At 42.9% G+C, this 27,845-nt stretch overlaps 3 protein-coding genes across 4 annotated transcripts in view; 2 read left to right on the forward strand and 1 right to left on the reverse strand.

The window, feature by feature from the left end:
- Positions 1–2,632, forward strand: part of ptk2ba (protein tyrosine kinase 2 beta, a) — a 20,567-nt gene extending 17,935 nt beyond the window's left edge. For both annotated transcript variants that reach the window (XM_031580209.2, XM_031580211.2), the window contains 5 exons: positions 1–12; positions 329–375; positions 814–948; positions 1,206–1,286; positions 1,638–2,632. The exon at positions 1–12 is cut by the window's left edge and continues 10 nt beyond it. In XM_031580209.2, coding sequence (XP_031436069.1) covers positions 1–12; positions 329–375; positions 814–948; positions 1,206–1,286; positions 1,638–1,859 — 497 coding nt within the window. In that variant the 3' untranslated portion in view covers positions 1,860–2,632. The remainder of the gene's footprint in view (positions 13–328; positions 376–813; positions 949–1,205; positions 1,287–1,637) is intronic.
- Positions 2,633–4,881: 2,249 nt separating this feature from the next.
- On the reverse strand, positions 4,882–11,172 carry chrna2a (cholinergic receptor, nicotinic, alpha 2a (neuronal)). The gene is made up of 6 exons (XM_031580187.2): positions 10,831–11,172; positions 9,519–9,673; positions 8,837–8,881; positions 7,911–8,020; positions 5,388–6,540; positions 4,882–5,088 (listed from the first exon to the last, which is right to left on the reverse strand). The coding sequence occupies exons 1-6, from the start codon at positions 10,898–10,900 to the stop codon at positions 4,963–4,965; spliced, it is 1,659 nt and encodes a 552-aa protein (XP_031436047.1). The 5' UTR covers positions 10,901–11,172; the 3' UTR covers positions 4,882–4,962.
- A 687-nt stretch (positions 11,173–11,859) lies between these two features.
- ephx2 (epoxide hydrolase 2, cytoplasmic) lies at positions 11,860–27,508 on the forward strand. Its single transcript, XM_012822400.3, has 19 exons — positions 11,860–12,071; positions 12,263–12,347; positions 12,752–12,908; positions 13,272–13,462; positions 14,400–14,522; positions 15,336–15,410; positions 16,045–16,140; positions 16,289–16,367; positions 17,014–17,048; positions 17,162–17,188; positions 20,252–20,337; positions 20,779–20,890; positions 21,046–21,120; positions 23,030–23,072; positions 23,723–23,825; positions 23,981–24,050; positions 24,341–24,421; positions 24,548–24,606; positions 26,595–27,508. Exons 1-19 carry the CDS (start codon positions 11,968–11,970, stop codon positions 26,677–26,679), a joined length of 1,686 nt encoding a protein of 561 aa, XP_012677854.1. The 5' UTR covers positions 11,860–11,967; the 3' UTR covers positions 26,680–27,508.
- The last annotated feature ends 337 nt before the right edge of the window (positions 27,509–27,845 follow it).

Consider the following 27,845-nt stretch of genomic DNA (forward strand, 5'->3'; position numbering starts at 1 on the left):
GATCAGGATATGGTAAGTACTGAATCAGCCCTTGCTGATATGAAACATACATAAAAAGGTACCACTGATAATATTCAGATGAAGTTTTTTGTGGAGCTGTGGTGGAATATTGGTGGCTATTGGCTTCATTGTTTAACAGTTTACATCCTCTCCTCCCTCATTCTCTCCTCCTCTCATAACTTTCTCCCCCTCCCCCTCTCCTCTCCCCTTTTCACTGCTCTTTCCTCTCTTCATCTCCTCTCCTTCTCTGTCCATTTCTCCTCCTTTGTACCTCTCTCTCTCCTCCACGCTCTCACTCCCTCTCCCCGTCCCTTCCCGTCTCCTGAAGCCCAGTTCAAAGGTCCTCCAGAGAAGCCTCCTCGACTGAGTGCCCAGGTAATTTCCTCATTAAAGGCAGGCTGGAACTCCGCCCAGACGTCGCCAGCGCTCTTTGAAGCCTGCTGCCACGGCTGCGCTCTGCATGCTGCCGGTTGCCTCCATTAGTCGGCCGTCTGGCAGCTGTTTGCCATCAAAGCAGCGGGGCTTCAGTCGGAGCCCTGGGCACCGGTCACATGCCTGGTTATTAGGCCCTTAAAAGTTGCCAGGGATCTTTGTTGTCGGTGGCAGGGCAGGTTGGGTTTCAAAAACTGCTCCTGTTGTGGCAGAACAGAATGTGTACAGCCATCGCACAAAATGATTTGGCTCAAAGTTGACGTACCAGGATCATCAGATAGGACTGTGCAAATGCATTTGGGATTTGACATAACTGTTTCTAGTGCAAACAACCATGTTAATAGAACTCCTTGCCCCCCCCCCCCCCCCCCCCCCCCGTAGCCAGCCCCAACTGCAGAGCTGGATCGGTCGGAGGATGCGGTGTACAACAACGTCATGGAGATGGTGAAGATGGTGGTGCAGCTGAAGAACGATGTCAACATGCTGCCCCCCTCTGAATACGTCAACTTGGTGAAGGTATGGGAGACCTCCAGTTAACCCTCACAACTAGAAATATTTCATAACTATATGAATACTTCATAGAGCAAATGGAAGCTTCTGATATACATTATGAAAGTGATGGTAAAGCAACACCCTCTAGCATTGTACCGGTCGTGTAATAAGGGACATGCCAAAGCAGTCCTGTTGAAGTTGGCAAGTTGCATGATCAGTTTATGTCATCTGTTTGTTTGTTTGTTTGTTTGTTTGTTTCTGTATGCTTGTTTGTACATCAGTCTGTTGGGCTGACCCTGCGGAAACTGATCAACAGTGTGGATGAAGCCCTTCCAAACTTGGACACGTCTTGCAAGACAGAGGTATTACACACTCAAACACACACCATAACCCTGACTATTTGTATTAATAAGATGCTACTCACCCTCAACCTTTTGATGTCGCAATTAAAAAAATTCACAAAACTATGTGGTTAAGAACCTTGTCTAATCAAATACTTATGCCCCCCCTCACTCTCTCTCTCTCTCTGTCTTTGTCTCTTTCTCGCTCTCTCTCCCACACGCACACACACACACACACACACAAACGCACACACACACACACACACACACACACACACACACACAAACGCACACACACACACACACACACACACACACACACACACACACACACACACACACACACACACACACACACACACACACACACAGATTGAGGGCACTCAGAAGCTGCTGAATAAAGACCTGGCAGAGCTGATCAGTAAGATGCGTCTGGCTCAACAGAACGCCATCACCTCGCTGAGGGAGGAGTGCAAGAAGCAGATGCTGGCTGCGGCGCACACTCTGGCCATGGACTCCAAAAACCTCCTGGACGCCGTGGACCAGTCCCGGGTCCGGGCCAATTCAGCCAAACCAGCCTCTGAGCCAACTTAGCCCTGGGCCATCCACCAGGGATCTCATCGCCTTGGTACTCCCCAATCCAGAGACATTCAGCTGGGGGGATTCAAGGAGCATGCTACTGAAGATGGGGTTCTTAAACCTCCTCAGGGTCCTTAGAGGACAAAAGTGCCTTTTGACACCGCTACAGTAGTTCCCTCTCAGGTCCAAATAATATTCAATAAATCACTAGGATCCTAATGACATTTCAAAATATCAGGCAGGTTCACATTCCCTGCAGTTTTAATAGAACTGAAAGGACATCTTCAGTCCACTAGTGAAGCTCTGAAAGGCCATCGTACACCAAATGGAGACACGTGACTTCTTTTTTTTTTTAAGGGTCACATACATGTGTGAAATTAGAGAACCCTATGCTGCATAACTTGATAAAACTTATATTTAAGATGTCATGAAAAGTGTATTAATGACCCGGTCATACATGTGTCTGTGTGTAAAGTAGAAACCACTCAAACACACACAGGCAGACCAGTAGTACAATGTCTGGACTGGAGGGTCATTTTCAAAACATCTGGACTGGAGGGCCATGTTCAAAACATCTGGATGTTGTGGGCCTTCAGTGTTACATTCAAAAGAAAATGAACTGATTTTATTTTACTGAACATTTTTTTTTTTACCATGGTACTTAATATTTGAGAAAAAGAGAAAAACAGGGTGTTTATTTTTTGAAAGACATGAATGTTATTGTGTGTCCAGAGTTTTTGCTGTAGGCATAGCCTCAGTTTTTATGAAATAAATACATAAAATAATAATTGAATGTGGTTTGGCATTTGTAAGGGTGTTGCAGAGCTAATGTCAATAGACCTTTCTCCAACTCATTTGTTCATTTCTCTTGTTCACATGATTTAGACACATTGTCCACTGCAGCCTTTTATACTTATTTAGACTCTTCTTTAGATTGTGATGATGACGCAGCTCTCACGTAAAATTACTGTAATTTGTTTATATTAAAAAAAACAGACTGAAGTGGAGACATTGGCTACCGTATTAGCCCAGTGTGGCCACTAGAGGGAAACCTTCACACGCACACTGTGGTGTCTACCAATTGTCTGCCCAGTCATTTGACTGGGGTGACCTCATGGCTGTCAACCTTATCCTTTCCTTGTCAGGAAAGCTCATTCATCTGAAGAAAACTGGGGACAGGAGAGGAGGGGGTTTATCTCTCAGCGACTGCCATCGCTTCACATCAGGCCTCTGCACAGTTACAGAAATGTGATTGACGGATATTTACAGTAGTTCCCTCAGTAGGTCGGGTCAATTTACTACCACAGACACCGGGAAGCACTCTACCCTAATCAATGATCAGGACGAACGTCTCACTCCTCATTTGTTGCTATGGGAGAGCTAATTAATGACTCAATCTAGTTACCTCACATCCCCCATCTACTGTAGCCCAGTCACTGCAGACTAGAACCACCAAATAGAAGCTTCTGGAATTAAATTATAAATCAGGAGTTTTTGCAGAAAATGTTGGTACAGTGTGACCCAATAGTCTGACTGTATTACATAGACAAGTGTCAAATCCAGTTATATTTTTTGGTTTCAAATCTGTATCACCAATTAGACATTTCCAGGATTTGTCAGCGTTTTTATTATACTTACAAAATGAATAAATATGACCATGAAGGTAATCATGGTTTTCTGAGAGGTCCTCCATCCCATAACTTAATTAAATAATTACAATTACCATTTGCAATACCTAATAACAAAAACAAATACTGAGAGCCCAGGATTAGGTTCTGCATGCACTTCCATCTGCTTGCCTGAAACCATTTTGTGCTACTGTTTCAAAGAAGACCCTTTCCTCCACACACTGGCGTTCCTTTCTGAAGGAACAATGGAAATCCCGAGCGACTCATTCGATCCATTCTTGAAAGATGGCGTGTAAATGGAGTTCAGCTTCAGATGTGGAAGAAGGTCAGGCCGAAAGATATCGCGATGCTCTTTACTACTCCTCATTTCGCCAAGGCTGTCACAGCTCCAATCCCTCTTCTCCTGATCAATGCAACAAGAATCCCCTGACCACGCATTGGGATATAAAAGGGACATTGTGCTGACTGGTGCGAGAAGGGACGATAATGATGCAAAACATATGAAGTCAAGCATGGAGACCTGGCTCAAACTCTGACCTTCACCATGGTAACCCTCTCATGGGGGACGCTGGCATTAATGGAATGTTTGATATCACTGACTTTCAATAATGAGAGGAGCTGCTTAAAACACTGCTGGACTGAAAACCTACCCATGAACTAATGAACCAGTCCCAGAGTATCACACAGTACTCAAAGGTACTAACATTACATTTCCCTTTTTCCTTTATGTATGTACAGTACTGACAGAAGATTCAGTCCCTCAAAAGTCTTAGTTAGCTACACATTCTCAAGCCAGGTATCACATATTTACCACTGAATGTCAGTCGGTTCTGTGGTTTTTATGAAATCGCATAATCTGGCACAATACACTTGTGTACTAACAATTAAACAGGGTTATGGTGGGGTGATGTTTTAGGTTTTTACAGGTAATAGGAAGAGCATGGATACAAGGTTGGTGTTATCACTGCACTCCTGACATCACCACTGGGAAAACGTCTACTAACATTAATTACTCTTGTGATGTCTGTCAATCAGCTCTTACTATGATAACAGTGCAGCATACCTTTGCACAAAACATAAACAATCAAAGGGAATAAGTACAAATGGCAATTCAAGCATCCAGTTTCGGATGTTTTGTCGCAACTTAGGTAGGAAATCCATTTTAGTCAAGGACACTTTGCCTTCCTGCTTGTCTAAGGTACAGATAGGATCGGTCTCTGACAGGTGAAGCTGAGTCCTGGCATTGCCTTGCTGGTACTTGCACTGGGGTGACACTGGCCTGTGTGTGTGTGTGTGTAAGAGTATGTGTGTGTGTGTGTGTGTGTGTGTGTGTGTGTGTGTGTGTGTGTGTGTGTGTGTGTGTGTGTGTGTGTGTGTGTGTGTGTGTGTGTGTGTGTGTGTGTGTGCGCGTGTGTGTGTATGTGTGTGTGTGTGTGCGCGAGTGTGTGTGTGTGTGTGTGTGTGTTATCACCATGTCCCAGAGCGGTGACCTAGATCATTCCTGAGAGCCAAGGTGGCAGGAAAAGGCCGACTGTCCCCAGCAGGCACACGATGATGAACATCCACAGAAAGATACGGTCAATCACCATGGCCACATATTTCCAGTCCTCCTTCACCTGCAGAGGAAGAGGGTGAATAAACAGTAATCCCATGTTAAGTGATTTATAAGGGTGGGTTTGGAATCAGCTTATGTTGGCATGTGCTGCTGATGTCAGCTTGGGCAGACACAATGCAATGTGGGGTTCATATCTGGGCAATTTATCTTTGAAGGGAGAGAGGCAGAAAAAGAGAGGTGTGTGTGTGTGTGTGTGTGTGTGTGTGTGTGTGTGTGTGTGTGTGTGTGTGTGTGTGTGTGCACATGTGCATGCATGTTGTGAGTTATGTGTGTGTGTGTGTGATTGAGGAGGGTACTTACACAAAAGTCAGCATCCTCAGCGCGCAGGTGATCTGCGATGTAACACACCCCATCCAGGGCGTGGAGCACTCTGGGGGAGAGGAGCAGGGCCGGGTCAGCCTGCAGGCCCCCGAGACCGGATAGCCGCTGGGAGAGGCTTCCCCTGGAGCCCAGCTGTAAAGCCAGACCATCCAGTTGGTGGTGCGAGGCAGCCTTCCTGCCCAGCTGGTCCTCATCCGGCAGGTGCAGAGTGGGGAAGGAGTAGGAGGTGGGCACCCCCCTCCACGTCCCCAGCCTCAGGCCTGCCTGCGCGTCCTGGCCGACGGGGGTCCGGTCCACATCCGTCTCCTCGTGAACCCAGCTCTTGGAGGTGCTGAGGCTGGAGGTGGGCACGTAGGCGTGGCTGTGAGCGTGGCAGCGCGGCCGCTCCTTGGTCTGCGGCCGCTGCAGGCGCCGGCGCTTGGCGTTGGGCGCGGGCCGCCGCATGAACAGCCAGCGCGGGATGAGCTCCAGGAAGACGGTGTGCACCCAGCGCGGCATCTCGTGCGTGCTGGGCGAGCGGTGGTGCACGTTCAGCACGAAGACGGTGATGACGATGGAGAGCGTGACGAAGATCATGGTGAAGAGCAGGTACTCGCCGATCAGCGGGATCACCAGCGACGTCGACGGGATGATCTCCGTGATGAGCAGCAGGAAGACGGTGAGCGACAGGAGGACGGAGATGCAGAGGGTGATCTTCTCGCCGCAGTCGGACGGCAGGTAGAAGACCAGCACGGTCAGGCAGGAGATGAGCAGGCAGGGGATGATGAGGTTGATGGTGTAGAAGAGCGGCAGCCGGCGGATGATGAAGTAGTAGGTGATGTCCACGTAGATCTCGTGGCAGCAGTCGTACTTCTTGGTGTTGTAGGTGCCCATGGCGTCCATGATGGCCCACTCGCCGCTCTCCCAGTAGTCCTTCAGGTCCACCGCGTTCTCGATGCGCTCCAGGTCGATCTTGGCCTTGTCGTAGGTCCACGAGCCGAACTTCATCTTGCAGCTCTGCTGGTCGAAGGGGAAGAAGGTGACGTCGATGCTGCAGGAGCTCTTGTAGATGGCCGGGGGCACCCAGCGCACCTGGCCCGTGTAGAACAGGTGGGCTTTGGTCATGTGGGTCACGGCAAACTCCCCGTCGGCACTGAGAGGAGGAGGTCAAAGATTAACAGTGCATACCAGAGATCACAATAGTGATGGCATGGTACTCACAACTCCAAAGACATTATATGACCTTATATGCCTTACATTGATGAATTCAAATCGGAGAATGTATTGGAATCTGAGCAAAGAAAGGGATCAAGATATTCTTGCTATGACAATTGATTCCCTTAAAAATTACATTTAAACAAAATAAATAACATAAAAATATCTTGCAGTGATGCAGTAATATTGCAAGTGAGCAATGTCATGCCTTTGTTTCTGCAGAGATCGTGTCAATTCCAATGATTTTCAAATAACAAATTGATCACAATCTTGAATTCTGGAGAATGTTCTCTAAAAATCTAAAGCACCAGAAAAGAGATTTCCGAGAGCCTTTGTTCTGATAAAGAAAGCTGAACAAACTCACAGTAAGCACCCAGACAAATGAGAGCACTCCGTTAAATATTTATGGGAAGAAAAAGAAAATAAATACTAAATTTAGAGACCTTCCATCTAGCCCAAGGACATTTGAAGCCACATTTAACAACTCCTCAGTAAATTATCCAATGTTTTCCATGCTCCATAACCTTTAATATTCTGCGTCACTTTAAATAATTTTCAAACTTGACTTTCAAACTTAAATCTTCTGATGCAAGAGGAAGTCAACATTCCATTCCAGCACTGCAGATGGAGAGATCCAGAAGATGCCTCTGCTAATCAAGGCTGCTCTGCTGCAGAGGCGAAGTCGTGTAACTCTGAACTTAATTTCATTAGTAATTGAGAGTGGTTATTCAAGACGATACATCAGCAGTCTGTATTTCACTGCCAAGCTTGTCCACTCCTCCTCACTATTCAACTCGATTAGACCAACAGAGAGACAGATACGTCTTAATTGCAGATAGACTAAGTGAACATGTTATTATAAAACAGTCTTTAATACTGCCCCAAATCAAGTTTGACAGTACAATTCGACACTTCGGAAATAAAATACTGAGTGATTGCGACAGGACTGTGATGGTTAATACGTTTCTAAATTCTTTGTGCGCACTTATTGAAAATGGTGATTATGTGTAATTTCCTTCAGTAAAACCTAAAACCATCATTAGATATTAGACTCAAGCAAGGCCTGTGTGCAGAGTGAAGCTGGTGCTGGATGAGAAGCTATTCCACAGAGGTCCTCCAGTTAGGATATATGGACGCAATCCCAAACCTGATGTGTTTTAGCGGTAGAAATACCAATTTTGAAGAATGAGTCAGGCAACACAGATGTGTACAGCTTTTGATGCGTCATTGATGCAGTGGATACATAAGAAGCTAATGCTAACATTTTAGTATATAGTATGTGGAGCATTTTTTTAAATGCACACTTACTTATTATACAGGACAATATCGGGAACCCAGATGAGCTGTGAGGGGACCCTGATGGATGTGACATTGTCATAATCAGAGGGCTGCCAGCGCAACTTATAATCATTCCACTCCTGAAAGAGAGAGAGAGAGAGAGAGAGAGAGAGAGTGAGAGAGAGAGAGTGAGAGAGAGAGAGAGAGCGATAGAGAGAGAGTGAGAGAGAGAGAGAGAGAGCGATAGAGAGAGAGAGAGAGAGTGAGAGAGAGAGAGAGAGAGAGAGAGAAATGAGAGAGAGAGAGATAGAGAGAGAGAGTGAGAGAGTGAGAGAGTGAGAGAGAGAGATAGAGAGAGCGATAGAGAAAGAGAGAGAGAGAGAAATTAGAGAGAGAGAGATAGCGAGAGAGAGTGAGAGAGTGAGAGAGAGAGATAGAGAGAGAGAGAGAGCGAAAGAGAGAGAGAGAGGGAGAGGGAGAGAGAGAGAGACAGAGAGAGAGAGAGAGGGAGAGAGAGAGAGAGAGAGAGAGAGAGAGAGAGAGAGAGGGAGAGAACATAATCAGTGTCCGTCACAAAGGTAATAATGCACAGCTATAAAATCATTCATTTACTTGGTCTCAGCTTTCTCATTACTTCTGGCTCTCCTTGTACCTGTATGTGATGTTTGTTATCAATCAGGTCAGTGTGTTTAGAAGGTTTATGGGTGGCTGTGCATGCTGCCATGTGCATGTTAACCCTTATTCTAAAAACATACTGTGATGGTATAACACAACCACCACAGACTCAGACCACAGACACCAAGGCTTCACTGGAGAATCTCCACCAGTAGCTGGTGTTACAGTAGAATATGTCCACTGGTGTGAAAGTAGAATATGTCCAAGGCTTCTCTAGAGGATCTCCACCAGTGTTACAGTAGAATATGTCCACTGGTGTTACAGTAGAATATGTCCATCACCTGCTTTAGCCACACATTGGTGGTCATCATCTGGTTCTTCTCGTCCTGCGGGGAAAATAAGTGGTGAGTGGAGTGGCCAGTTAATTACATCTGAGGGAGAACCTGCTCAACTCATCACACAGGAACCTGGGTGCACACTGGTCAATAGTCCATAGTACATTACACTATTACATACGAGCCAGCTACTAATGAAGGTAGTGGGCAAAGCTAATGCAATAAGCCAAGTTAATTAAGTCAGATAATGCTACAGCATAATAATACAATTGTTCTTCACATATTATGGGTTTTTTCAAACATAGATATTCCATCTAAGAAACCTGGGGACCAAAGGGTTCATATCATATTAAAAGCACCACATTAATCAAACTCTATTGAGTTTCCACACAAAAGCATTCCATTTGGCAAAATATGATTTCCAAGGTAGCAGAATGAGTCATCATAATTATGACTATGCTAAACTGATTGTTTTGTAATGCTATGGCAAAAGCCTGGAGGTCTTATTCAAAAGAGGAGTTATGCACAACATAAGAAGCACACTAGTAGGCAGCAGGTGGCTGGAAGGTAGCATTGCAATTGAATTACTAATAAGTGGACTTAAACATCTGCATTACAGTACAAAAAAAATAATACATTCCAGTACAATAAACAGACATTTCACCAAAACCAGAACCGAAAAACTAACCACATCAATCAGCTGAGCAATGGAGAGTCCGAATTTGACAATGACGACATCTGTGATGTTGCGCACTGGCCGGGACCATTTGTTATATCCCTTAAAGAGATTTTTGAAAAGGAGGTCTTCAGCATGTGCGTGAGTCCACTTGTCTCCTGCCACAGCTGCAGACAGACAGACAGACAGACAGACAAGACAAATGCTGAAATGCTAAACAGGTTTACATTACACATGAGAGTTTAAGCATCCTTAGGTTTAAGGCAGTAAACAAATGCACATTATACTAACCTTACATATGATATATACCTGCACAGCTGTACCTAGACTGAAATTGTGCATAAGTTCTGAGGATCATTGGATGAATGAGGAGCGGTTTTACTTGAAAGCAAAAGTTCAATGAGTGAAAATGAAAAGCCACTGTGGATACAGTTTGAACTGAGTCCTGGTTAGATGAATCAGGTAATGAGGAAATGCTAACATCTAGAGCGGTGACAGTTCTAAGTTTTGAACTTTGCATTAACACCTTTCTACTGGATGTGACATGACTGATCCGGGCCGAGGCACATAAGACGTAAGGCTTGGGAAAGCCAAAAAGGTTGTATCATCACTATCACCATCATCACTATTAATGATGTAATTATTACTACCATCAGAGTAAACACGGCCACAATGACCTTTTTCTTATAGATTGACATCCGCAACATGATATTTCATGAATATTTAAACAACTAAACTGACCTTTTTGAACGCCATAACTGTCACTTGTTTGCCAAAGCATCTTACCTAGCCTACCTATTTCAGCAAATCTTGTGGTTACTGGCATTCATTAATAAGAGGACCTGGCCATGCAAAGCCTCTTCCACACTGTAATCACTAGTCACTCCTTAATAACATCATTCAACTTCAATTGGATTAAACTTTAAGTTAATAACTTTGCCATAATGCCGTTCGCAAGCATTTCTGAATAGATTTCCATTTGAGTATTCCCACTTCAGGCTACTCGTTACGGTTTTTCATATGCTAAAACAATCAAACATTGTCAACATGTAATTTTATTAACAAGAACACATAAAAAAAAAAACATGCATCACCCTACTAACCTATTTCATTAAAGTTTGACAAATGCAATCTTTTGTGCAAAAATCGCTCTTAAGATGGTTCAATAAAGGATATACAATTCTGAAGACAGTCTGCAAGACCACTTTATCCTATAAGTTTATATTTAAAAATATTTTTCCAGCAGAATAAAATAAAAACAAAGTTACTCTCTCAATATTTTTCACATCAGCCTGCAATAAGCTATCTTACCACCAATACTTACTCCTCTCGGTTAATGCAAGGCAGCCAAGCAAAGTGATCCTCAAGAAAAACACTAGTAAAGCTCGTTCCATATCACAGCTTCATGCAAGCGTCCAAACGAAAAGTTAGCCTGTTCTGAACCCGTAGATCCATTTCATGACATAGTCATCTCTGCTTGGTCGCTGGGTGGTGTTCTGAAGACGCTTTCTCGCGGTGGCAGTTATCTAGAGGCAAGCATTACGGTGATCCAATGCATCTCCGGCCAAGACGTGCAGAAGTGAGAACCAGAAGCATGGCATCATGACATAGAGTTTGACGACACTCATATGGGTATTGTTAAGTGACCAACGATGACCTTTCAAAGATTACTTAAAGACCGATATTTTAAGGTCTGGATTGATCTATCTTTGTATAGGAGAGGGGTTTAAACTTTACTAAACCTGATCCGTTTATTTATATATCTCCATAGTGGTGCACACGACCGTTCATATTTTTAAGAATATGCATCTGTCATAAGTTATAGGCCATAGCCTCATACCTACATCGGCAGGAGCAGTCATTTTATAGCTAAAACTTTAATGTTATTCAGGTGGAAAAATAGTCAAAAAGCACGCTAGGGGGAGGCAAATTCTCAACGTCTTATAGGCTACTTTCCCAATCGTTTTGTTGGTAAACAGAACAGCAAAGACATAATCAGTTAGACTTTTTAATCTTAATATTTCACGAGATTGGATTGTGTGTAGGCTCTACGGGATTATTTTCATATACTTTATCCCATCCTGAGCATTGGCTATGCATTCAAAGTTTCACGGCTCTTGTCTTTTGTGGGCTTAATAAAACATATTATTAACAACTTGACACAGAACTCCGTTTCTGAGACTTCAAAGGCTACTTTTAGAAAAAGGTCGATCGTGTAGCAGCAAACATTCAGATTTATTCGTGCTCTTCAGACTGGTAAATTAAACAATGTGTCCGGCGACTTCCAGTGGGCTGTTCACGTAACAACTAGTTTGCATGTTAGCAGCGAGGGCTGCCCCAAACAATGTCATTCTGTGATAAGCTACGCCTGTGAGTCTGAAATCGGAACGGCCAGCCCACTGCATACTTATTGTGGTCGGCAGGCTAAGTTGTTTCACTTCTCCCCCACGACTGCAAACCGATGGCGCTAAAGACAGCTGTGCTGTTCAATTTATGGGGTGGTGTCCTGACCACTCGCCCGTCCCAGTCTTTTCTGAAATACGAGAAATCTCTCGGTCTTCCCAGGTAAGCGGTAATAGCTAATACAAACCGTAACCGCAGGCGTTGGGCCTCCGGCTGGGCCTCAAAGTCCACCCGTTGCCACACGACTTAAAAAAATCAGGGGGAAAAAAGAAAACAGTTTATTGAAAGCCCGCTAAGCCTAGTCTGAAGCCTGTAAAACCAATCAAATGTAATCTAACCATATTTCTTTTCAGTGATGTCATATCAAAGACCTTGGCTGCAGGAGGGACTGAGAATGCCTTAGTTCGAGCTGAGAGGGGAAAGATTACTTTACAACAGGTAAGGGGATACAGCAGGTAAAGTTATTTTACATTTGTGAATTTTAAGGGGAGTGTTAAGGTGTGTTTAAGATTATATATAATATACTATATTAATATATATTGTAATATATAATATCCTAGGTAATACAGTCTCCTTCTAGCTTCTGTGGTTATGGGTCAAGTGCATCCTAATGACTTCTGTGTAGCAACTCCGCACCCTAAGAGACAAAAAATGTTAGCCTACACTGAACTAAGGACATAAGGACTAAGTTTCTTGCCGAACAATCAAAATGAACAGATAGAGGGTTTAGTTCAGTATGCTTTTTCCTAATATCCGTTGTTTTAATTCATGCTATTAATGCTATGCTGTTGTGTTGATGATTTTAATGTGTCTGTGTATATATGTACTGAACATGTCTTCAGATGCATACTGAGCTGGAGGAGGATATTAAGAAGGAGGCCAGCGTTCCGGGGCTGACCTCGCCAGCTGAGTTCGCCCTAGCGGAGCTCTTTCGAGAGGTTAGAGGGGCAGACTTTCACAAGCCCATATTGGAGGCTGCTGCAGCCCTTCGCCGTCACGGTGAGCTTCTGCTGCCCCCAAGCCCAGTCTTGTCTTCTGTTTTGTTCATCACATGCAGCCGGGTATGACATCAGTAGAAGGCTACATTAAACACGAAGGTCCATTCTTCGGATGTAGTTGAATTCATTCATTTTTTATTAAATTATATAACAGTACATTTTTTTTCAGTTTATCTAAATTTATAAAACTCATCAGTAACAGTATCTGTAGATATGGAAGTAGGGAAGTAAATTGATTTTTTTTAATTGAATTGAAGTGAATTGATTTTTATAGTGCAACAAATGCTTAAACTAAACACTATCAATTTCCAGTTTCACGGTTGAGGGTAATTGGGTCATGGTTGTCCTGCATCTTCTCTTGTAGGTGTTACCACAGGTGTGCTGGCTAACCTGTGGGTCGACGATACCCCTCAGCGTGAGCGCACAGCTCAGATCCTGTCTGTTCTGGAGGGCCACTTTGACCTGGTGCTGCGGTCCTGCTTCACAGGGGCCCGTGTACCTGAGCCCGCCATGTTCAACATGGCCCTGGAGAAGCTTGGCCTCACCCCTCAGCAGGTACTGGGGGCAAGGGCCGCAGCTGTCATTATTATCACCATTCTCTTCCTCTCTGAGGTGATGGGAAAGTTTAACCGATATGATTGTAGACAAACTACCTTTTAACAAAAGTGTTTGTTTACTCAAACTGGACATTAACTATTTTTATCAAGCACTATGAGGAGGCAAGTTACCAGTTCAGAATCAGAATCAGAATCAGGTTTTATTGGCCAAGTAAGTTTGCACAAACAAGGAATTTGACTTGGTAAAGTGGCTCTCAGTGTGCTTACACAAAATATACATTACAACACAATACAAAACAAACAGTGCAACGGTCTAAGAAGTTTAAGGAAGTACTGTATATACTAGGCGGAATGGCTATATACAGTAGTTGTGAAATGTTACACAACAATAGTGCAAAGAAGAAGTGGAGAGTGCAAGAAGTGCAGGGATAAATATATATGCTATATATGCTACAGTGGGTTAGCTGTTCAGTAGTGAGACGGCGAGGGGGAAGAAACTGTTTTTGTGTCTGGAGGTTTTGGCGAACAGTGATCTGTAGCGTCTACCAGACGGGAGGAGTTTGAATAGTTTGTGTCCGGGGTCTGCAGTGATACTGTTGTTTTTTTACTAGGTTAGATTACTTGAAAAGGGGATGTTTCTTTACCACGTTTCAGATCTGGTCACTGCATCAGTCAATAAAGTGATGATATATCAGATGTAGGGTTTTGAGAAATTCTTAAGTTATGTCAAATGCTTTGTGTTCAGTCTATCTGATGGCACAATTGAGGCACACAAGTCACTTTTAGTCATTATTGTGTGTGTGTGTGTGTGTGTGTGTGTGTGTGTGTGTGTGTGTGTGTTGTTTATGAGACGATCCTTTGCATTTGTGTGCACATTCCGTTGTGTGCATTCTGGGTACGGACATGAGCGGACCCCTTTGCTGTGATGTTCCCAGGCGGTGTGGCTGGATGCAGAGGAGGAGGGCGTGAAGGCTGCAGAGAGCCTGGGGATGGCTGGCGTCCTTGTGCAAGACATGAGCACCGCTCTCAACCAGCTGCAGATGCACACCGGAGTGGAGGTGCCAATCTTACTAACACCAGCACACAGCTTGCGTGCTTCCCTGTGTGAGCCACACCAAGGCCTGCAGAGAAGGGCGCATGTGAAAACCATATACTGCCTCATTTTCTTGTCAATCCCTACTAATTTCAGTTATGATATAGGGCCCTCAGTAGGTGGGGTTTGGTGAGGTTACCAGGACAAAACTCTGTATTTTCTCATTTCATAGGTAGTCAAACATGGTCAATAGTGCATGGTTCTCAACAGTTTGTTTAACTGATTGTATAAATCACAATGCTTGCTCGCTTGCTCTTGGAAGTCAGAGCAAAGTGAGAGCAAAACTCTAACTAAAGAAGACTGTTAGCAGAATGTAACTAACTTGTGAGTGGAGGGAAAACATGTAGTCTATATGATCAAAAGATTTTGACGTCAACCCGTGTATATCTGATACCGTTTAGATAAAAATATGTTATTGTAAATTAGGTCAGAATGTAGAAGCATAAGTAGTGTTTTTTTGTAGCTGCTCCACTCATGGCCATGTGGTGAAGTCATCATATGTGAAGTGACCCCAGCAGACCTCATCAGGCTGCAGTGCAATAGTCTATGTCTCATGCAGTGCAATAGTCTATGTCTCATGCAGTGGAAACATGCATTTCACAACCTTTTTCTGATTAAGTGTTGCATTAACATGGCTTTTTCGTTGCAACAGTAATTGTATTTTCTTGTAATGGAGAGATGTAAGTACTTGTAAGTAACTAGTTGATGCGTGATGTTGATCAAACACCTTGTTTTTTAAGGAGGCTGTGGTAGTTGTTTTGATGCTGTTTTTCTGCAGGTTCAGAGCTCAAAAGATGGACTCCCCAGTTCTTGTAGACCTGAGGACGCCACTCATGGATTTGTCACCATCAAGGTAGCAGCTTTTAGTTACACACAACCATACACACATAGCTATGCATACAGGTAGATGGACATACAGGTGAACACACTCACACATAAACACACACACACACACACACACACACACACATCCATAAGGGCCTAAACATGCACACACATACACATGCAGATGTCATAATACAATGAGACACACACATAGGATACACATACAAACACAAGATGTGACCAAACAAAAGGTTGTCTGCCAGTCACAAAGAAACCTTAAAGAAAAGCTCAGCACAGGATAGGCCAGACAGCATCTCTACAGCAGATGCACAGCCACTAATAGCTAAATAGGAATCAAGACATACAACATTACACACTAACTTTATGGCCATGGGGCTCCTCTGTAGGCTGCCCAAAATGGAGTCCAATATTAAGTCCACACTGCACACACCGGTCCAGTAAAGGCTGCTTTGCTGGGAAGTTATTAGCACATTTGTGTCCTCCCCATGAGAACAGACCCTGCCAGTTGTTTACAAACTCCTTAAACAAGGTTAACTCTGAGGAAATGAACAGTGGCTCTAAGCTGTGTTGCCTAGCAGCAAGACATGAATGCCTCTCTCTCTCTCTCTCTTTCTCTCTCTCTCTATCTCTCTCTCTCTCAGCCTGGGGTTCAGATCCACTTTGTTGAGATGGGGGATGGCCCCCCTATCCTGCTCTGCCATGGCTTCCCTGAGAGCTGGTTCTCGTGGAGATACCAGGTGAGTGTTATAATCAATAACATGTTATAATTATGTATTATTTGAAACGTGTAGTTTAAAACATTGTGACCTTATGGGCTTCTGGTATATAAATGTGTGCTGTTTGAAGCTTGCCACATCTGTTTGTCTGTCTGTCTATCTCTCCCAGATCCCTGCCTTGGCAGATGCTGGATTTCGAGTACTGGTTCCAGATCTGAAAGGATTTGGGGACTCTACTGCACCAGAAGGCAGGTCCATTCCTTCTCCCCCCCCCCCCCCCCTTTTTCCTCACATGCATCATTACTGCCCCTCCCTCCCTCTTTCATCATCACTGTCCTTCTATCAGTCTCCTGCTTATATCAATCAGGTTGTGTATGAATAACTAATCATTCATATGTTAGGATATGATTAATATGTTTTGGTAATCTGCATGCTAAGAGCTTGGAAAAGGCAACGACAACATTTAGACCACTCTTGATGTTAGAGACAGTATGCAACAATTTGCCACTTTTTGTATGATTTTATATTCTATACCATACCTTAAGTATATGCTCAGCATCTTCCCAGCCTAACCTGCCTGATAAGATCAGATTAACCTGTCTGATACGACCAAAAAGACTAAAGAAACTCAGCTTTAAATTGTTTGCGGTAGTTGAGCAGCTGGTATGGCTGATAGTTACCACATCAGAATCCGTTCATCACAGCGAGGAAGTGGTGGGATTACCCAAGCTGTTCATGTATAGTTGTGTCAGTGCATTTCCCACGGTACCCAAATGAATTTATATGTAAGTGTCGAGATTTGCTTGTTTGATGGTGTGTGTATATTTCCATGAGTGAAAAGGAAACTGTTAAAAAAAGGTTTCAAAGTCATTTCGTCTTTATCTGTGCTGACAGACATTGAAGAGTATTCCCAAGAAAATCTCTGCCAGGCAAGGACAGACACCTGTACATACACCGTACATTCACTGATTGTTTTGCACATTTATACATCCTCTGTCTACTAGTAGACTACTAACATGAATGTGTTTTTTGTCATTTTTAGGATGTGCTGACATTCATGGATAAATTGGTGAGTCTGGTGATGTGTAACCGTAATCTTTCTTAAAGTCTTAAAGTCAATACCAAGACAAGATTCGGAGGAGATGATTCAAAAATATTTTGTCTTGAATTACCATCATCATGCTATAAGATGACACACTTCTTAGCTGCTGCCATAGTCAAATCAATGAGGAGAAACATAAAGTAATGTATTGTGCCATTTTAGGATTAGGGTTAGGGTCATCAACACCATTAAGGGGCATTCTGAGTCCTGTGTGTGGTCAGGACAATGCTCCGTCAGAGCTGTGCCCTGGGTTGTGTCAGGGGATGTCATTTTTGTGTAAGACTGTCTCTGTCTGTTTCTGTTTCTCGCCCAACAGTTGTAGCCGGGTAGAAACACACGTTTAGTAAGAGCTGAGCAGGGAGCAGTAGCAAGGCCAGGCCAGCTTCAGGAGGGTAGGGGATTTAGCGGTTCACTGACCCCTTACTTCCAGTTAGGCTGTTTTTTCCTGTGACAGATTTTATGTGTGGAACTATGTTGTGTGAATACGTTGAATGCATAAAGAGTCTGAATGAATACAAAAACTGCATTCAATTGGTACTTCAAAATGGAAATTTGTTTTGAATTTTATTATAGGCAAGTAAGGCATTTGCAAGGCAAATTAAGAGCACAAGTATACCACAAAGGGTGTGTGTGAAGCAGTTGTAGTCCTAAGCATTCCCTGTGTAATTGGGTTGGCTTGCAGTCAGAGGGAAATGAAAATCATACTGAAGAATCTGAGTGTCAGCACAGCTTTGGTCTTCTCAATAGGGAGAGAGCTAAGCCTGGATTACCCAGCTATAGAAAAACCAAACTGCCTTAGCAGTAGTAGTAGTAGTGTTAGTGTTAGTATTAGTATTCTATATATATATATATATATACTAAGAGGAGCTGTAAAGTACTTTTTTCACTCGTCATTGTGCCATTGGACTCATTATTGCTTTATAATATTGCCTTAACTCTTCAAAATCACATGGGTGTAGTTTTCCCTGATAGAACATTATCTTGTGTCCTCTGTTGTCCGTTTTCCGAGGGAAGCGCCAGAAAGTACTGTGTTGGTCAGATATGCTCTGTTGACACTGTCAATACACAGGCAGCTTTGATAAGGTATTGTTTTGCTTTCAGACTCAATGGAGAAACGCTTCAGTCAACTTACTGTCAGCAGAGATCATTACAAGATCACTAATTACCTGCTGTAATTTATTATGGCTGATTGAGTAATTTAATGAAGGGGGCCTTTGATTGAGCTTTCAACAACAGTGAAGTTCTTATGACTGCTGTTTATTTAGGTTGTTGCACTTATGCTCATTGGCTGGTGCTACTGAGTAATCAAATAAAACGATTGGAAGGTAATTAAAGGAATACTGAAGACCTAGTCATCTACTGTATCAGTAATTGACCGTCTTTTAGTATATATTAATTTCTACTCACCTCTATACACTTACTGCTCTAAGTACTGTATATGTAAAGATCTGCTCTAAGTACTGTATATGTAAAGATGTTTAATTTCTTGGAAACTGACAAGTCCTTGATATTGCTTAGATTCATAGACTTAGTTGGTCTGAGTAAGATTATGGACAATATTTTGTTAGAAAGTACGCAGCAATAGAGAAACAACAACAGAATGCCTTAGGTACTGAAAAAGCTTTCACTCTTGCTCTTCCACACTGCTTAGTGTGCTCTTCCACACTATTTGTCTAAGGCTGCTGTTTGTTTCCAGTGAATTGCCTGCTTGTTGTTGCAAACATTTACAGAAGTGCCCATGGCCTCTCAGTCAACCAAGCTCAACATCCTTGTGCCATCTGCCACCCCATAGACAAACCCTTGTGGTTTGGGATGGTCTAAGACAGCCAATGGGACTTATTTTTGCAGCAAGCACCTATTTAAGATTTGATGAAAATAGCACTGCTCTGTTTGTCTTTATGTTAAAATTACACTAATTGCACTGCTGTGTGAACACTTTCATTGATGATTAATGTTATTAATATTTTGCTGCGTTACAATTATCAGTGATTGCTGCTGTGTATGTTTAGAATCTTGCTTTTGTATGCTGTCCATAGTGCCCTTTGACTGATAGTGTAGTCTCTCTATCTTCAGAAAGGCTGATTCCTGGACAGCCCAGAACAAAACAAAACTGTGCCTTGCTTGTAAGAGTGACAATTCTCTTTAGGCGTTAGGTCTCCAAACAAACAATATTTCAATAATCAAATATTTTAAGCTGTTATATATTTCAGATTAGTTGTGTGTTTTAATGTGTATAGTGTCAGTATTTAACATTAACAGTATATGGACTATATAGTGGTAATTGACTCTCAGTGACTGCAGAAATCCAGACCACAGCTTTTGGATCCAGTGCTGCATGAGGGCATGCTCTACTCTGCTTTGGCTTGAAAGCTGTCACACTGCAGCAGAAGTGTAGGCTTTGACAAAGACTTTTGGGGAAACCAGTAGTGCGTCATTTTCAGTGAATTGTTGTCTGAACACGTTCTGCATTTCCACACGTTTGTTGTCTAAATATATTTCCACATCTTCCACCAAAAGAGGAAGTTTAGGGGTTTGTGGATTGTGCAGCAGTGGCTCGTCTGTCTTCTGTATTAGTTGAGAATCTTGGCAAATCTTATAAATAGTATTATTTTTTCAAAGTAAAGCATCAACTTGTACATATCTACAGTACATATTTAGAGGAAACCCCATATCCTGTACACAGAAATATTTTTTTTAAAGCTTAGTGCATTAGATCTGAGAAGCTGAAAAGTGTCAGTACTTTTAATCATCTTTGTTCTACGGACAATCTTGGAAACAACTCGAAAAGTTAGGGTACTGTATATCTGACGAACGACGTAGGGTTAAAAAATGCTCTTGGAAATGAGCCCGATTATTTTGAGGTGAAACAATCAGACTATGCAAACTACCACAATAGCCTTAAGTTTCTTCAATAAATAAGGTCGGGGAAACATCTAGAAAAAGAAGAGACGTATACGGCACACAAAGTGAATGTGAAACAGGCAGTTTTTCTGTCCTGCCATAATGGTTTCCCCTGTTATTGTCTTTTAGGGAATTCCCCAAGTGACACTGATTGGCCATGACTGGGGTGGTGCCCTCGTCTGGAGCCTGGCACAGTGCCACCCTGAAAGAGTGAGGTAAGGAAGTGGCTACTGATCTGTCTTTCCCTGGGTACCTACAGCTGTCTTTTCAGACACCCATTACCCATAATTCCCCTCCAGTGCAGGAGGATAAGGTGCTGCACCTCCTTCACCTTCACAATCAGCCAAGCTTACATTCACCTGTCAGTCACAGCATGTTTTTAAGGGAGTGCAGCAGGTCCTGGGTTCCTCCTATCGATTTATTAACCCTCCATTTATGGCAAGACTCACCCAGAGATGCGGTGGGGATTTGGCCCAACTGTCTCATCCCTCTCAGGAGCCCACCCAATCACACCTCCTGAATTACCTGGATAAAGGCTCAGACCACTGTGTGTGTGTTAATGGCGGTTTGTTGATCACCCGAGGCCTGCTGGCAGGCACAAAGTGGTTGGTAGATTTGTAATCGTCAACATCAGTTTGGTTGTATGTGCTCCTCAGGGCGGTAGCCTCCCTCAACACCCCTCTCTTCCCAGTGGACCCCAACAGTGACCCCATGGAGAGGCTCAAAGCTGCGCCCATTTTCGACTACCAAATCTACTTCCAGAAGCCCGTGAGTGCCATGGCCTACACTGACCCTTAACCATCGTGAAATATGCCCATACTAATATAACTAATTGTTTACTCTTGGCCCATTGAAGTCTGTGGTTTTGTTCCAGTGTGTTACCAAATGTTTGTTTTGTTTTGATTTGTGGTGTTTCTGAGCAGGGTGTGGCAGAGGCTGAATTCGAAAAGGACCTGGAGCGAACGTTCAAAATATTCTTTTCTGCTAGTTATGAAAAGGTACGTTTGTGTAATCAGCTCTCCTCTGAACTGTAGTGCTAGATTAGTTTAGGAAGAAGCTCATACAGTCAAGTGAGTTCAAGAGATGACAGGTGGACAAAAGGCTGTGGTACATGCTAATACCATAGCAATTCTGGGATGTTGTTCCAGTGTAAAAGGAAGCTGATAGATATGCTTGTGGATCTGAAATGAATTCTAAAGAAGAAGGTTCATATGAAGTACATCTTATAAATAGTCATGAACACAGTTGGAGGAGTGCTTACTAAAAAAGTCTTTTTGCTGTGTCGTTACTTTCATTACAGTATATCTCTCCAACTTTGCCCCGAAGAAACAGGTCTAATGCACCACTCCAGCAAGGGAAAATATCTGATGATTAATTAATAGGGTGTATTGTGGGCACATCCTGTGTTGCAGTTTTCTAATCTAATCCCACAAATAGGAGGCCATCTTTGAAAGTATCTATCACAGTTTGTTACGGCTATGGCTGGGTGACCTTAAGTCATTGTAAAAATTATTCATATTCATAAAATACCATATTCATACAATTATTCTTAAAATACCATCTTTCTTGATCAATATTCCTGGTTTCTACATTATCAAATATAGAGCATCACAGTTCAAATGACTATTAACATGGGCTGGAATATCTGTGCTGTCATGGGCTGTGCACTTTACATCTTTAAGGAAATATTCCAAATGTATAATAATTAATTAATTAGTATGTTAATGTATAAGTTTCGAGCCAGCAGCAAGAGCCACTAGAGACTAGCCAAGTCTGTTGTACTATATTATTAAGCACAGCAATAATTATTTTTTAAATATGAATATGAGCAAACTTGAATTCATTAACATTTGCACCTGTATGTTTTTAGTGTTTCATTCAGCCATAATTACAACAGCTAAACCTCCATTAAGCATCCTTGCTTTTCAAGGCTGTGCACTCACTTCATGCATTACACAGGTAGATGCATATATGAATACAACAAATGTATTATAATGTGTGTGTGTGTGTGTGAGTTTGTGTTTTACAAGCTTCCTTGTACTCTTTGGGCTCTGTGTAACTAAACCAGTATGACACTGAATCACCAAGGGTGTGCACACGCAAGAACCACTAGAACACCACAAATGACATTCATGTTTTTGTCTTTAATGTGTGTGTGTGCGCATGTGTATGAGTATTTGCATTTGTGTATGAGCTAGGAGTGTGTTTATGTGTCAGAGTGGGAGTCTGCCAAATGTGCCCTTTTGTGCGGGTGTGCAGTGGTGATGAGTTCTAACTGAATGACGGAGCCATCATTCTTCAACAGGGGAGGCAAGAGCAGGGGCACCTTAATGATTGCGGGGGTGAAAGGAAACAAGCCGTGTGTGTGTGTGTGTGTGTGTGTGTGTGTGCGCGTGTATGTGTGTGGGCAGTAGTGTGTGTGTGTGGGCAGTCGGCTCATTCAGTGAGTGCATGTACGTGTGTGTGTGCTAATGCCAGAGTCACGGCCCTGGTTAATTGCAGTGCCCCTTCGCCCACACTCCAAGCACCTTAAATGCCACTTGGCACATAAAGCGTCTGCAGAAGATGATTCTGTCGAATATAAACCTCCAAAGAAATATTCATTCATTTATACAGCAACATTTAACACCTCAATAATAGAGGATAGCTTTTTAATCGATTTAAAAGGTTGTCTTTTACAACCTAGAGCAAATGCTTTTGGTCGACTTGATAAGGAATGTTGCTGGTTGACCAATGTTGCATTCAGGATTTTCTCCTTAGAATTATGGCAGGCTTGTCTTGAGAGGACTGTGGGTCAATCTTTCATTTGTAATATTATGAGAAATAAAACTGAATCGAACAGGTTTATGTCATGAATTAACTCAACGCTGTTCTTACCTTTTGAATCATTTTTGTGTATCTCTTCAGGATAAACACCCTCCCCTTAGTACGGCCAAGGTCTGTGAAAGAGGTAGGTGCAAAAAAGAAAAGGAAAAGTTCATTTGTTTTTTGGAATTTCAGAGTGATTAATGATTGCACAGCGGAATGTTCCAGACATGTTAAAAAATAGCACACACTCACACAGACACAGTCTGTCTCTCGGTATTGAACCACCATAGTTTATAATGAGGCCATTCATTGGAACCCAAAGTACCTCCTAGCTGTCATGTGGAGTTGAGTAGTAAGACCAAGCTTGACACCCATCAAATGCAAAGCTTCATAATTGACTGGCATATGTCAATCATGCTGAATTTGGGTCAGTGTTCTTTTTCCTTGCTTGAGTTCCAGTATGAGTTGCACATTGCTACATTTTTAAAAGTGTCAACAAAAAAAAACCCAACTTGTAATGCAGCATATTTCAGCGCAGTCGGCTGCTGCGTTTTCAGATTCATGTTTGGCACATCCTACCTGGACACACACAGACATGTTGGCGTAGACATGTATGTTGCGTGAAAAATTGTAGATGATTGTAGGTGCCTTTCCTGCACTATTCTCCCTTTCCTACTCTTTATCTCCTTCTCTCCCCTCGTGACGTGAATGTAGTGCATACGACCCGTTTCAGACGAGCTGTGTTTCTGAAGCTGTGTTCCTCTGTGTTGCCATGGTGACTGTGATCTGCAGGTGGGCTGTTTGTGGGACTCCCAGAGGAGATTCCGAGGAGCTCCATGCTCACTGAAGCTGCGCTGAAGTACTACGTCCAGCAGTTCCGCAAGAGTGGCTTCAGGTATCTGCAAACTCTTAGCATAGACTAAAGCTATTGGATTCTCTTTTGTGTGAAGGGGCAGAACTTTTCACTGTATTGAGGTCCTCTGTCTTTTCATGTGAATTCATAAGTAATTGGATGGTATGTGTGTGTGTGCGTGCGTGTGTACATTTTAGGGGACCTCTAAACTGGTACCGGAATGTGGAGCGCAACTGGCGCTGGATGTGCTCACGGCCCAGAGCTAAGGTGAGGCTGGGTCCGCCATCTTTGTCGACTTACATGACAGCTGATGTGGTTTAACGGGTCCAAATGCCACTCCTAACCACAGAAGGCTTGTAAAAGAAGTATACTCCCCCTAGATAAGACAAGTTATCTGGAAACCTATTTTGAAGTATCCAGCAACCTGCTCTGTATCATGTTCTAAATGATTTCCACCATTCTGTAGTCAAATGTTAACCCTTGAGAGTGATTATATCAATGTGGACTTCCAGCCCTTTTTTGGGGTCAGTTTCAGCTTCCTGTATGTTATTGCATAGATCCTGTTGCCGGCGCTGATGGTGACTGCTGGAAAAGACCCTGTGCTTCTTCCTGTCTTCTCCCATGGGATGGAGAACATGGTAGAGTAATAGTCTTCCTGCAGCTTAATGTCTGTAGCATTTAAAATGTATGATCTTATATAATTACAGTGAAGAAAAGACGTACCGACTGTTTTATTTAAAATGTCTTTGTGTCTTTAATTTAAGATTCCCAACCTGACCCGTGGTCACATTGAGGAGTGTGGACACTGGACCCAGATGGAGAGGTAAGAAAGAGGCAGGCCAGTAGCAGTGAAGGTTCCACTATAGTGAAGTAGTATTTAACAATCCACCTGCTTTTTTGATTGTAGGCATGAGAAAGGTCAGTCAATTGGTTTTAAAGTGTAGACGATGTTTTTCACTCCAAATCTGTCACCACAGCCCAATATCAAAATCAGTGTGAACGTACACCACAGACTGCTGGTGATACTGTTCACTGCCCCACACATTTCAGACAGAATGGGGTCAACTGTGTGAAACACACCAATTCAGTGGTCACTTAACCAACCAGGTGGTATTGGAGCGACCATGACAGAGACTTCACACACACCAAATACCGTTGTCTGGCCTTGAACCTGTGCAGCCACATGCAGGGGAACTGATGAGATCCTCAAACCTTGAGTGCACAGTCTGCAGAACTGTTCCACTTTCACCTTACAAGTCAAGTGTTCGAGGCCAAGTCTCTTTGTTAGGAGAGGAATCACAACAAATAAGTGCTGCTGACAGAAGGGTCAGCCATGACAAAAAGATAGTCACTCCCCAGGCACTCAGGACATCTTGGACAACTCTTTCTCTCTAGCGATGGTGGGGCCAAGTACCATTTGCCCCCTATTAACTACGTTTGCCCTATTAACTACATTCTGCTGCAGTTCTGGTCATGTTAGGTGATTCAAAAGCGTGCTAAAAAATATTCAGTTGGACAGTGCCGTCAGTAGTATACTTCTCTTTATGGAAAAAAAGAAGTTGCACCAGTGGAGGTGCAATAAACAGTGTGGGGATGTGGGTTCTCCTGAAATTGTGCTGTGGCAAGATATGGCTTTTGAGGTGTAGACTGAAATTACTAAACTTAAGACTCTGACTGTATATAGTCACTTCCTTTTAACTTTGGACATCCTCTTTCCCACACCATATCTGAAGTCCTACTTTGCATCCATATCACAACTGTCACTCTGTGTTCCATATGTCATTTCCTCCAACATAATGTTCCCAGTATTCTCCTGGACTTTTCTAAACAAATTCACACAAATTCATAATTTTGCTTTGAATACTGTACAAATACAGTGCGGAATACAGTACCCTTTGTTTCACACCACCGTTTAAACTAACCCTGATGATGGAGAATAGAATGTCTCCGCTTTCACACCTTACCCATATCTTGCCTTTTGTTATGGTACAGTTGATTTTCATACATCTCTAGACATGATTGTGTGGGAAATGTCAGTGACTGTTGGCTTCTCTTAATGCTTAATGTATTGACCTGTGTGTGCATGAGAGAGTTACCCTCTAGTATCCCACATGCACCCAAGTCTAATGATGATCAGTCGATAAGATACAGTCTGGTGTACTGGACCTATCACCAGGAATGGATGAAAGTACCCTGGTTGGTGTCCACCTGAAAGCCTTCACTGAAACTTTATTCTAATTAACTTGATTCATAATATACAGAATGCATGCTTTGGACAGCAGGTTGAAAATACAAGCACCTTGGTTGAAAAGATTAAGAAGCCAAGGCAAGTGAGAGCCTGTATTGAACATTTAGATGAGGTCATTTTACAGCTTAGAACCTGCTTTTTGATGGATAGCACACATTCTGTGGATTCTTTTCAACCTGATATTTAAAAACCCAACCAAAGACCACTTACTGTTTGAACTAAATAACGTTTTTTTGGTCAGGTCCTGGCAGAAGACAGTGACCTCATGACCGCACAGACAGAACAGCTTAATACCTAAGTGGAGTGGATGGGAGGTTAAAGGAAGGTCAAAGAGCATTAGGGTCAGATGGTGCATCACATGTACAATATAGCCCTTTAACCCCTTTGTACTATAAAGGCATCTCGCCTGTCGCCTTAAAAGCTCTTTAGTGGAAATCCGTCTGACGCCGAGCAGGCAGGCGTGGCACAGAGATAGATATCCCTGGCACTCGGTTCAACCAGCCAGCGACGGGATGGATCCAGTCCTAGATGGTAATGCTGTCTTTTGTCTCTGTCATCTCCAGGCCAGCTGAGCTGAACAAAATACTCCTCGGCTGGCTGAAGGAAACACACCAGAAGGCCTCCATTCTTGTCGCCCCCAAGTTATAATTTCCTATGAGATACCCATGGAATTATGCGGAAAAATGGGTTATGTTTTGTTTGCTTTGCATTAACCAGCTATGTGTTAACCCGCTTTTCTCTGTAGCCGGTAGACCCCCAATACTCATCCAACGTAATCACTGCACTTCCCTTGTGTGGGTGGAGTATCATTTTATTTGGAATGTTTTGTTGTGTGTGACTGGGAATATGTAGATCTGCTGATTACGTAGAAATAATTGATATTCCAAAGAATGATATCCTGTCCCCAAGGTTAAACCATATCATGAGCCACGGAGTGTTTGGGTGGTTTTCTCCTGTGCCTTTATTCTACTTTTGATTAGTGGTATGTGGTCATGCATTTGTATATTACATATATCATGTATCTCATATCTTATATCCAAGTGCTGGCATCCATGTGACTGAACATTTTAAGCCACCTCACACGATCTTAATATGCCTGGATTCTGTGATTCAACATTACTGCAATGCATAGTCATTCTCTATGTCTTTGCACCTCGGTAAGCTGTAAACATGTTCCCTCTTCACCATTGTGTATAGGGCCTTTGTTTGAAATGTAATTGTAGGCACTGGGCATATATTTAAAAAGAAAATGTACCTGAACATGTCTTGTCTTGAATACTCCTGTTGGCTCAATACACCAACTGTTCCGAAAGACCTGGGTTGGGCCTACCTGTGGGTTATTAATGGCTACTTTGAGAGAACATGTATGATATGTGCTATGCAATGTTAAGACAAATGGCACTATCTTTGCTTACAGCATTCAATCACCTGGATCTCCTTCCGTAATAAAGCGTTTGTCGCTATATTAACAAAGAAACCGTCTCTTGAATATGTTCCCAAGAGACTCACAAAACGAAGACGTTTGTATAATGCTAACAATTTTGATTATTATTACCTTTAGCAGCAATTATCATTAAAAAAATTCAATGAGACAGCAACTATGAGAGTAGTATAAGACCAGATACCCCCCTCAGGCATAGCTTTGATGGTGCTGCTAACTAGCCCCTCGAGCGCACTTTCTCACTGTAATGAGTGAGCGGACAGGCATTTAATCAGCGGGGGAGGTGCAGGTTACACCACGATGGATCTTAGGCTAAAATATGCTGCAATGGTCATAACCTTCTGCCAATAGAAGACAAGTGAATTATCAGCGA

This window comes from Clupea harengus, chromosome 14 (assembly GCF_900700415.2).
Source record: "Clupea harengus chromosome 14, Ch_v2.0.2, whole genome shotgun sequence".
In the NCBI taxonomy this organism is placed as follows: Eukaryota; Metazoa; Chordata; class Actinopteri; order Clupeiformes; family Clupeidae; genus Clupea; species Clupea harengus.

Excerpts from the sequence above, each read along its gene's own strand:
- chrna2a (XM_031580187.2), bottom strand. The coding sequence starts at position 10,900 with ATGGAACGAGCTTTACTAGTGTTTTTCTTGAGGATCACTTTGCTTGGC. Across the intron at positions 8,882-9,518 it reads TTGCTCAGCTGATTGATGTG|GACGAGAAGAACCAGATGAT; the intron begins GTTAGTTTTTCG and ends TTTTCCCCGCAG. Across the intron at positions 8,021-8,836 it reads CCAATGTGTGGCTAAAGCAG|GAGTGGAATGATTATAAGTT; the intron begins GTGATGGACATA and ends TCTCTCTTTCAG.
- ephx2 (XM_012822400.3), top strand. The coding sequence starts at position 11,968 with ATGGCGCTAAAGACAGCTGTGCTGTTCAATTTATGGGGTGGTGTCCTG. Across the intron at positions 14,523-15,335 it reads AGATGCACACCGGAGTGGAG|GTTCAGAGCTCAAAAGATGG; the intron begins GTGCCAATCTTA and ends GTTTTTCTGCAG. Across the intron at positions 16,368-17,013 it reads GGACTCTACTGCACCAGAAG|ACATTGAAGAGTATTCCCAA; the intron begins GCAGGTCCATTC and ends CTGTGCTGACAG.